We start from the raw sequence: 12,500 nt of genomic DNA on the forward strand, positions 1-12,500 counted from the left end.
AAATGAAAGCGCTTGCGTTAAATTTTTAACTTTGTGTACTGTTTATTCTATTTCTTTTAATATATATATTTATATATATATATATATATATATATATATATATAAACATCCAACTGAATTCACAATGTGTTTCAAAATTAAGATGATTGTGCCTGTATGCTTACTTTAAGTTTACTGATGTCCAGGCTCGACTGGGATGTAGTTGTTGCATTGTAATGAAAGAACCTATCACGTAAGAAACAAAAAAGACGGATTTTAAAAAACCAAAACTTTTAAATGTTTCTTAAATAAATTTTCGTGTTTTCTCTGTACTATTTTTAATGATGAGCGTGTATTATTAAATGCATTATCGTTATTAAGAGCATTACCTTCAAGCGTGCTTCGATGATTTTGTGCGTTTATCTAACCCGCATGTTAATGATAGAATGTGTCATTCAAAACACCATCCTTGGAATCGGGTGTGTTAGTTCATAATTGGCAGTGAACTTTAGCCGTAATGTTGGAAGGCTTCACTAATCACTCAAACTGTTGAACCATTTATTGCGACCTGGGTCTACTCGGAAAAGGCGAGCGTGGATTAGCGGTCATTAATTATAATTGATGTAGCCGCGGGTGTGAATGTGTGACTTAATGATGCCAGGTATGGTAAGCAGAGCGGAAAATTGACTGCACTTTGAGATAAACCAGGTGAATTTAGGGTATGGGACCTTGAAAATACTTTGACATAAGCGGAGTATTCGAGATTACCGAGTTCGAAATATCAGAAGTTTTTATAATCATTTATATAGGGAAAATGGCCGGGACCGGTGGTCGACTTCGACTCAAGCGGGGTATTCGAGATAAACCATATTCAAGATACAGATATTTTACTGTATATATATATATATATATATATATATATATATATATATATATACATTGTATATATGCCATATAGGGGTTTTTTTCTGCGGGGTTATAATTTTGGCTTATTTTAGCTGTTAGATAGCTTTCCGCCAAATTCTGTGTATGTGTTTGTGTATAGATATTGTCCATTTTCAAAAGTGTTTACGAATTATCATCATGATTGACATAGGGCAATGATATTTTTAATCTGCACTGTAAAAATGAAGAGAAATTTTGTTGTCATAGAAGGTGTTGTACATTTTAGGTGGATTTTGGTGTTGGAATACAAATTGTTGCTATAGCAACCCAAGGGCGTCAAGATCGATCAGAATGGGTCACTCAGTACACTCTGTCCTACTCTGCAGACGGGATCCGCTGGTACGCATACGATGCCTTCACACGGGTCGCCATAGTAAGTCAACAGATAATTATAATCACACAAGTCGCCATCGTAAGTTAACAGATAATTATAATAACACATGTCACCTTAGTGAGTCAACAAATAATTATAATTGCACAAGTCGCCATCATAAGTGTACAGATAATTATAATCACACGAGTCGCCATAGTAAGTCAACAGATAATTATAATCGCACAAGTCGCCATCGTAAGTGTACAGATAATTATAATCACACAAGTCGCCATCGTAAGTGTACAGATAATTATAATTCACACGAGTCGCCATAGTAAGTCAACATATAATTATAATTGCACAAGTCGCCATCGTAAGTTAACAGATAATTATAATAACACATGTCACCTTAGTGAGTCAACAAATAATTATAATTGCACAAGTCGCCATCATAAGTGTACAGATAATTATAATCACACGAGTCGCCATAGTAAGTCAACAGATAATTATAATCGCACAAGTCGCCATCGTAAGTGTACAGATAATTATAATCACACAAGTCGCCATCGTAAGTGTACAGATAATTATAATTCACACAAGTCGCCTTAGTGAGTCAACAGATAATTATAATCACACAGGTCGCCTTAGTAAGTCAACAGATAATTATAATTCACACGAGTCGCCTTAGTGAGTCAAAAGATAATTATAATTCACACAGGTCGCCTTAGTAAGTCAACAGATAATTATAATCACACAAGTCGCCTTAGTGAGTCAAAAGATAATTATAATTCACACAGGTCGCCTTAGTAAGTCAACAGATAATTATAATCACACAAGTTTCCTTAGTAAGTCAACAGATAATTATAATTCACACAAGTCGCCTTAGTAAGTCAACAGATAATTATAATCACACAAGTTTCCTTAGTAAGTCAACAGATAATTATAATCACACAAGTCGCCTTAGTGAGTCAACAGATAATTATAATCGCACAAGTCGCCTTAGTAAGTCAACAGATAATTATAATTCACACATGTCACCTTAGTAAGTCAACAGATAAGTATGACTGACTGGAGTCCTCATCATAAGTTCACCCTCCAACTGAACAACTACTTGTGTAGTCAGGCATTATGACTTAAAAATAGAAATCAAATCAAATGCCTGAAGTTTTTCTTTATGGAGACCAGGCTTGGATTTCTTAAAAGAAACTTGGTCTTATCTCTGATATATTACTTATATTTTGACTGCTCAGATAAAAGAAAATAAATCTAAGCCTGCTTTTAATTGTATGAGTTTTACGGTATTCCTTTTATATTGCTCTTTCTGTTCAATAGGGGTGAAACAATACAGCACCTTCACGATTCAATACAAAATGTTATTCAATAGTCACAATTTTATTATTTTTGATTCAGTTTCATGCAATGAATATCTAAAATGTAGACATTTATCAATAAAGTCCGATATTTAGATGCTTTCAATGTTTCCTGGACAGATGTGCTGCGAGACTTGTGGTACTCCACCTCATGCAACCACTGAATATAAAAAGTGTCTATAACATATGTATGTTTACTCCTTTATCAGGTGGATATCACATATTACATAAATTTCAATTATTACACTGTTTTCCCAATTTGTGATGTCACATACAGGCATCAGTTTTATGTGGTTTGTTTACAAAATGTCAGGAGGCAAAATTAATTCCCAACAATACAATAACATGGGGGGGGGGGGGTTAACATGTGAAAAAAGAATCTCTTGTGGTTTGATATGAATATAAATCATAATAAACCATGGTAGATTCTATATATAACATATCTTGTACATGAATTAAAACCAAAGCCCTCTCATACAGGAAATCTATATGTTGAGGGAGACCGTACAGATTTTCACAATTGCTCCACAATTTGCTGACTTCTGATTTCTCTGTTCATTTTGTAAACATTTTGATTGAACGTACGTGATTTGATCGGAAAGTCTTGAGCCTGTACAGAAAGAGAATGTGTATTATATTAACAAATCAAATTGAAATGGATCAGGAATGAATCGAACATCAAATCTAAGACCCTAAATCATGATTCAACTGCACTATGATTTACTGTTTCACCTCTTTTGTTCAACACATTTAATTTCATATGACTAATGTTACTGACATCTTTCAGACATTTGAGGGTAACTTTGACAGCAACACAGTCCGCAAGCATTATTTGAGCATTCCCTTGGTAATGAGGAAAATAAGATTATGGCCGAAAAATTTCCACTCCAGAATTGCACTGCGTTGGGAGGTTTACGGATGCCCAGGTATTTTATTTACAATGCATCTTCATGTAACAATTGAATATTAAGATTCAGGGACTGAGCTATGTTTTGTATGACCTGCATTTATTTAATGCAGCTAGACCAGAGTACACTAAAACAACATATTCCTGCGGACCTGCAGCTCTAGCTATACATTCATAATTTGCTGTATTAGGACACCATATTCTTTCCACAATTTATTTGAGAAAAGCAGGTCCCTGGGGCCATTATTACATGAACTCCCTTTTAATCAAGTCTTGTTTTTATGGAAGAAACGTACAGCGAAAAGGCGAGACTTAAATGTAAAATAAGCACCAGATCCAAATTACAAACGATAGATTAATTTATACCTAACTCTCCTCTATGTTGTCACTTTTAACATTGTTTTGTAGTCGGTGTAAATTTGTCACTTTTGACTACATTATGTTTTGTAGTCGGTGTAAATTTGTCACTTTTGACTACAATATGTTTTGTAGTCGGTGTAAATTTGTCACTTTTGACTACATTATGTTTTGTAGTCGGTGTAAATTTGTCACTTTTGACTCTTTGTAGTCAGTGTAAATTTGTCACTTTTGACTACATTGTTTTGTAGTCGGTGTAAAATTGTCACTTTTGACGACATCTTCAGTGCAAAGCCTTCATTTTTGATGATGTTAATGGACAATGCAATCATTAATGGAAACCTTTACAGCTTAAGGAACTGAAAATTTCTTGTGCAATATACATGCTTTTTGAAATCAGATGGCTCAATTGATACCATCTCAAGTATGGAAATTAACGGGAAATATTGTGCAGCAGATACAGCTGGGGTCACCAGGCCCAGACTCAAGAGATGCCTCCAGCAGCCTTGTACATGCACATAGACATGTCAGGAAGAAAGAGATTAATCCAAGTTCATTGATGATTATTACAACTCCCAACACGATATACTTATTTCTTTGGTTTCTAATGGGGGAATCGATATAGGAATGCAGAACAATTTCAACAAATTGGGTTTAATCCTAGTCTGGGAGATCAAATCACAATGGTATTTTTGGTAGCATCTTAGTGGTAGGGAACTCTGGCTACCCATAAATTAAGTACCATGCAGATTCAGGTACCTTATGAAGTGCTTGTTCAGATTTCACTTGTAATACATATGTACATGCATTTTGCATGAAAAAAACATGAAAAGTTTGACTGCTGTGGTGTTGTAGTTCGTGATCTACAGATGGACTGAACGAAACTGAACATGACAAAGATAGTGAACACATATACATGTGCAGTTAATAGGGTGTCCGGGTAGCGCAGAGGTAGTGCTCTCGCTTCTCATTACTTGACTCGAGTTCAATCCCCATGATCGGCAGTGGTTGTATGTGAGAGGGTATGGCGGTTGCCCACTCGGACACGTGGGTTTTCTCCAGGTACTCCGGTTTCCTCCCACATAAATGACCCCCAGGGCAAACATCCGTGCATCAAAGAACCCTATTGGAAATGAGACAGAAAAATTATGATTGCAGCATGAATTCTTTTAAGACAAGAAATTGTTTGATGTTTCAGGAGCAGACTCTGGGCTCCAAGTTGGTTGCTATGCTGACAATCCAAATGATCGTGATTTAACCTATGAACCCTCCACTGACCCGGCAGTTGGAATGTGGCCACCTATGTGTGTTCATCACTGCTTTAACAGGGGGTATTACTACGCCGGACTGCAGGCCCAGTTTGAATGTTTCTGTGGTAACTCATACGGGCGATTCGGACCAGCCACAGACTGTAACCTGCAGTGTTTCCCTTTGACAAAATACAAATGTGGAGGGAGACAATCCAACATGATCTATACCACCGGACTCAGTAAGTATATATCGAAACCTGCCTAATCCAACATGATCTATACCAACACAGACAGTAAGTATATATCAAAACCTGCCTAATTCAACATGATCTATACCAACACACTCAGTAAGTATATATCAAAACCTGCCTAATTCAACATGATCTATACCATCGGACTCAGTAAGTATATATCAAAACTTGCCTAATTCAACATGATCTATACCACCAGACTCAGTAAGTATAAATCAAAACCTGCCTAATCCAACATGATCTATACCAACACACTCAGTAAGTATATATCGAAACCTGCCTAATTCAACATGATCTATACCAACACAGTCAGTAAGTATATATCAAAACCTGCCTAATTCAACATGATCTATACCATCGGACTCAGTAAGTATATATCAAAACCTGCCTAATTCAACATGATCTATACCACCGGACTCAGTAAGTATATATCAAAACCTGCCTAATCCAACATGATCTATACCAACACACTCAGTAAGTATATATCAAAACCTGCCTAATTCAACATGATCTATACCAACACACTCAGTAAGTATATATCGAAACCTGCCTAATTCGATATGATCTATACCACCGGACTCAGTAAGTATATATCAAAACCTGCCTAATATCATATACCTAGTAGTGTATCAGCCCTGATACACCTATCTTGGCTAGGGTGAGACAGCTGCAAGTAGGTAGGGCTGTCTCGCCCTAAGGGCCGAGATATCTCTGTCTCGGCCCGTTGTCAAGGGGCTGTCTCGCCCTCAAATTTCAAATGGCTATTTCTTCTTTAATCTTTTGAAATCTAACATAACTACATGAAAAAATGATGTTAGACACAATTTTTTTCATATATAATACTTTCTTTCACGACAAAATTTAATTTAAGCAGAAAAATTAAATAAAAACGTTTTTGAAAACAGCGCTAAATTGTAGCGAGTATCTAAGCAAAGGGGGGTAACCCAAGTAACAATTGTTTATTTAGAACAATAACACGTTTAACTTCATTTCAAAACAATCAACGTTCTAGGTGACAGAAAACAGTAGGAGGATTATGGAGGGTGATACTGAAGCATTTTCAGAAATCCCCGGTCCTAATGGAGATAAAATGTTAATTTACAGCAATTTTGATGTAGAAAACTGTTTTAAAACGATTTCTGAAATCTAAAATCCCGAGGACTTGGCAATAAAACGAGAAAAGTAGAACCATTATCTTCCGACGTATTTCAACGACTTATAGATGCTAAACAGATGGGAAACGGTAAAAAAAAACTTACTTCAGTATAAGGTAACATTCCTTAAGCAAAGAAATAACAGCATCAGATCTGTAAACATTCCCGTTCATACGATGACGCCACGTAAACAAAGTTCTACAACTCTTACAAATTATATGAAATATTGAAAACGGGCGAGTTTGGTAAATCCGAAAAAATAAATAAAAATCAGCAATGGAATAAAGCTACAAAACCCAGACTTTAGCATGTTTCACAATGTCAATAGTACTGGAAACGTAACCATTAAAGTAAACTCTCTGAAGGAATGAAATAGTCAAATATCGTTGTACAGTATACCATGTATTTATGTTTGGGTCAATGACCCCCCCCCCCCCCCAATTTAAAAAAAAATGTTTATCAACTTGTTGTGTTTTAGGTATATGATATGAACAATATCACACTCTAATGTTGATCTCGGACCTGGGATTGCCCCTCGAGTGATCTCGGCCCTTGCCCTACGGGCTCTGGCCAAGATCAACTCTCGGGGCCAATCCCAGGTCCGAGATCAACATTAGAGTGTGATATTCTATATATCCAACATGATCTATACCAACACACTCAGTAAGTATATATCGAAACCTGCCTAATTCGATATGATCTATACCATCGGACTCAGTAAGTATATATCGAAACCTGCCTAATTCGACATGATCTATACCATCGGACTCAGTAAGTATATATCAAAACCTGCCTAATTCGACATGATCTATACCATCGGACTCAGTAAGTATATATCAAAACCTGCCTAATTCGATATGATCTATACCATCGGACTCAGTAAGTATATATCGAAACCTGCCTAATCCGATATGATCTATACCAACACAGTCAGTAAGTATATATCGAAACCTGCCTAATCCGATATGATCTATAACAACACACTCAGTAAGAATATATCGAAACCTGCCTAATTCAACATGATCTATACCACCAGACTCAGTAAGTATACATGTATATCGAAACCTGCCTAATTCGACATGATCTATACCAACACAGTCAGTGAGTATATATCAAAACCTGTTTAATCCGATATGATCTATACCACTGGACTCAGTAAGTATATATCAAAACCTGCCTAATCTGATATTATCTGCACCAATACATGTACCAAGACTTCATGCAGTTACCCCTTAGTAATTTTCTGATCTGTAGCTTTGACGTTTGTTATATTTCCATTTGCCTTCAACTAAAGCAATGCCCCAGGGTGGGGCAACCCATTAATTTGTATGAAAGCTTGATAATTCACTACAATTCACAGTAGTAATGTCTTACATTAGGTAGGGTAAAGAAGTAAAACTTGGCTTTCCACCGAATGACCATAGGCTGACCCCACAAAGGGACATAACTCATGGCGAATTGTTGATACGTGCATATGATATGGATATGAATATTTGAATGTTTTTAGTTTTGTCAGGTAAATTAGTAGAAGAGCAACAAGAAGTAGTGATAGTGGCATTCCATATTTCCCAACGTGCAAAGTGCAGTTCATAATGTCTATGTTCCTACTTTCTCTTCCATACCATGCACATGCAGTACATTAATGATAGCGGATTGTAATTTGGAACACTTTCAATTTGGGGAGTTAGGGAGATATTAGTTTTTAACAAAAACAAATTATATCTATAAGTTTTTCTCTCTAGGTGTCACTTAGCTCTATCTGTCTGTTCCATTAATTAATGCAAACCAAGTTTTATGCGCATACAAGAAATTTTCATAAAGTTCATAAGGACCTCGTCTTCCGAATATTTAATTCTCCCCGCAAACCAGTCCTTGAATTTGTTTTGTATTTGTTTAGATTATCTCAATTGCAAAGAATAGTCTCCACCAACCACTTAATCACTGGTAATTAAATCACAAAATAAAGTCGTCACAAATTAAAGTTGGTTTGCAGTAAATCTTTCTTAAGCTGCTGAAAAATTGACCTGTCTGACTAATTCAATCTTTCTTTCTAGCTGCTGCTAATTCGATCTGTCTTCCGGGCTGGAAGGACTACAACAACCACTGCTACCTGATGATCCTGAACAAGTGCAACTGGAAAATGGCACGGTCCAAGTGTCAGTCCATGGGGGCTGACCTGGTCACTGTCAATAGTCAGGCCGAACAAGACATGGTCACCAGCATTATCATCAGCAGTTAGTCTCCTCATAATCTGAGAATCAGTGTATTCTGATAGTTCTTTCAATAATTATGTTGATCAATATATAATCTCATGCTGTTTATTTTGAGAAATCTTTTCAATAGGATACAATTCCACTGGTGTGATTATTTTCATTAATCTGATACTGTTCAATTGTGACTGTGTCTAAACCATTTCTAAATTCCAAAGCAAAGCAGGAAAAAAATTATCTGGTACAATTTTCGATGAAGATTATTTACATTGTCTATTATTGTTCAATATATCTACAAAATTTTATCCTATTCAGACCAGGGTTCTGATGTTTGGATTGGCCTGAATGACCAGCGTGAAAGCAGTTTGTTTGAGTGGGTGAGAGGAGACCGGGTGAGATTCACCAACTGGAACATCAATCAACCACGAACACCGGGAAATACCAACCAGAAGTGTGTCATGCTTAACGCTACAGTAAGTATTAAATGTTAACATCAATCAACCGCAAACATCGGGAAATACCAACCAGAAGTGTGTCATGCTTAACGCTACAGTAAGTATTAAATGTTAACATCAATCAACCACGAACACCGAGAAATACCAACCAGAAGTGTGTCATCCTTAACGCTACAGTAAGTATTAAAAATGTTAACATCAATCAACCACGAACACCGGGAAATACCAACCAGAAGTGTGCCATGCTTAATGCTACAGTAAGTATTAAACGTTAACATCAATCAACCGCAAACACCGGGAAATACCAACCAGAAATGTGTCATGCTTAATGCTACAGTAAGTATTAAATGTTAACATCAATCAACCGTGAACACCGGGAAACACCAACCAGAAAATTAATCAATCGCGAACACCAGGGAAAATACCAACCAGATATGTGTCATGCTTAATGCTACAGTAAGTATTAAGTGTTAACATCAATCAACTGCGAACATCAGGAAACTCCAACCAGAAATGTTTGAATATTGTATACGGAAGAACTTGTTCTGTATGTGGTCGGTTATTGAATCGAAGCAGCTAGGCTACTGACAAACAAGTTGATGTTGCAGAGGATTCAGCAGTCTCATTTAAAGTCAGTATTTCGCAAATTCTATGGTTGTTATGATAATCTAGTTTGCCAGTGTAACCTGTCACTGGGTCAAATGCTGTCTGATGTGTTTCATACAGATTGTTAGGGCATTCTTTACACTCTGATTTTAACTACAGATTGCTCCATTTGTCTGGTGGAGATATGGGGCTCTTGGCATGTGTGAATGGTCAACAGGGGATGTTTACTCCTAGGCACCTGATCCCACCTCTGGTATATCCAGGAATCCATTTTTGCCCAACTTTAAAATTTGTATTTTGGATAGGATTTATGAGATTGATCACTGTTCATTATCTCCACCTTTTCATGTGTGGCTATGGTGATGTGTTTGTGGTTGTTGTCTGTGGTTGTTATTGTTTGTGTATCTGTGGTTGTTGGTGGTGGTGGTTGTGGTTGTTGTCTGTGGTTGTTATTGTTTATATGTCAGTGGTTATTTGTGGTGGTGGTTGTGTTTGTGGTTGTTATTGTTTGTGTATCTGTGGTTGTTTGTGGTGGTGTTTGTGGTTGTTGTCTGTGGTTGTTATTGTTTGTGTATCTGTGGTTGTTTGTGGTGGTGGTTGTGTTTGTGGTTGTTGTTTGTGGTTGTTGTCTGTGGTTGTTATTGTTTGTGTATCTGTGGTTGTTTGTGGTGGTGGTTGTCTGTGGTTGTTATTGTTTGTGTATCTGTGGTTGTTTGTGTTTGTGGTTGTGTTTGTGGTTGTTGTCTGTGGTTGTTATTGTTTATATGTCAGTGGTTGTTTGTGGTGGTGGTTGTGTTTGTGGTTGTTGTTTATGTCAGTGGTTATGTTCGTGTGTCTGTGGTAGTGATTGTTTATGTTTGTGATAGTAGTAGTAACTTGTGTAGCAATATAAATTAACAGATCAAAGGATCTAATTATATTGGAATTTTTCTGAAAATTTGTAAACTCATTACTCACCATATGAAGATGTGCACCTGGTATTTTCATATTGATTGGACAGTTTTTCCTCAGTTTACAGGCTTTTTTCTTGTTATGGATTTAAAAAGATTATATCTTAAAAATTCAGGAACTCAAAAATGTGTACCTTTTGTGACAATGAGGAGGAAACAATAGAACATATACTATTGGGAATGTAATTGTGTTCAATCATTTCTAGCTGATTTTGAACAGAGAACAAATTGTCAACTAGTCTTTACAAAAAAGTCTTTTATAGTAGGCATCCTTGAGAAAAACAAGGGTATACAAAATATTCTCATCCTTTGGTTAAAGTATTATATTTATACAGCAAGGTGTACAGAGAAAAATTTTAGTGCGCATTTTGCAATATAATTTTTAAAGTTATTCTATGAAACACAAACATTTATTTCTTATAAAAATGGTGACACTGACAAATTTGATGCCCTTTGGAACAGATGGAACCAAATTTTTCCATAAAAAACTCTTTCTTTCTTTCTTTCTCTCTGAAATAATTACACACTTCTGTAATTCTATATTACATGTATATTATGAAGATATACCATGAATTATTTACAGAATGTTTGTTGAAAAATATTTAAAAAATTAACAAAAAAATCAGGAAGAAATTTATTTAAGGTAGCTTATTACACCAATATTTTATTTAATGGCTCATTTAAACACCTCTTATGAAGTATGATTTCACCATCAAAAGAGTGATACAAGCTCTCAAGTATTTTATATGAATTTTTTGTGAATTTTCCTGGAATGATAAAAAAGGTGTTTTGTTAGCAAATAAGAGATTCTAGATTCCAAATTTCACTGTGATTTGGTGCAATGAGCTAGAATTTTTAAAATACAGTTAACTCTCGAATTATCGCCACTCAATTCATCGCCGTTTTCGTTTTAACGCCGCATTTTTCTAGGAACATATTTCCTGTTACTTAAAACTCTCGTTAAAATGCCAAATTCGCTATCGCCATTTGCCACAGTGTTTTCATTACAAAAGTCTATTTCAACATGTTAAATATCTCGATAAACCGCCATGGGTGCACATGGTCAGTGAAGCAGTAAATTGGTCATTATCGATCTCCGGCGTACACCTGGACAGAAGGATCCCAGTAATTGCTGCATTGAATAAACAAGAAAATTACTCGAGATTAACTGTAGTCAAGTTGTTTATACATCATAGAAACACATTTCAATTTAGCTATGGTTTCGCCACGAAAGAAGGTCCTGTTAAATTTCGATGAGAAAAAGCAAATCATTACGTACCAAGGACATCATCCAAAATGTACCCATCAGGATATTGCAAATTATTTTTCTGTTTTATGGGAAAAGTCTATAAAAAGAAGGACAGTGGGCGACATCTTAGCAACAAAGGATGCAATTCTTGCCGACCCTGACCCAATCTCTGAAGGCTCGCCTGTCAGGAAATGGCACCGCAGTGCACTTAATACTGACAATAGAAAAGGCGTTTATGTGGTTTACGCAAGTCAGGACAAAAAACATTCCTGTTACCGGGGATATGATAATTGAAAAGGGAAAACAGTATGGTGCAGAGCTAGAAATATCCAATTTCAAATATTCTGAAGGGTGGCTAACTCGTTTCAAACAACGTCATGGAATTTCTTCCAGAATTATAAGCGGTGAAAGTGCCGGAATTAATGTGAGTTTGATTATTGATGGCCGGAAAGAGGCAATAGATGTAATGAAAAATTATGATTAGAAAGATATTTATAACATAGA

At 36.1% G+C, this 12,500-nt stretch overlaps 1 protein-coding gene across 2 annotated transcripts in view; it reads left to right on the plus strand.

Moving 5' to 3' along the window:
• The window catches only part of LOC125678826 (uncharacterized), a 107,698-nt gene that overhangs the window by 54,817 nt on the left and 40,381 nt on the right, over positions 1–12,500 (plus strand). For both annotated transcript variants that reach the window (XM_056153676.1, XM_056153677.1), the window contains exons 26-30: positions 1,151–1,297; positions 3,395–3,533; positions 5,070–5,360; positions 8,581–8,760; positions 9,052–9,209. In XM_056153676.1, the coding sequence (XP_056009651.1) occupies positions 1,151–1,297; positions 3,395–3,533; positions 5,070–5,360; positions 8,581–8,760; positions 9,052–9,209 (915 nt within the window). The remainder of the gene's footprint in view (positions 1–1,150; positions 1,298–3,394; positions 3,534–5,069; positions 5,361–8,580; positions 8,761–9,051; positions 9,210–12,500) is intronic.

The sequence above is a fragment of the Ostrea edulis genome, chromosome 2 (assembly GCF_947568905.1).
Source record: "Ostrea edulis chromosome 2, xbOstEdul1.1, whole genome shotgun sequence".
Classification (NCBI taxonomy): Eukaryota; Metazoa; Mollusca; class Bivalvia; order Ostreida; family Ostreidae; genus Ostrea; species Ostrea edulis.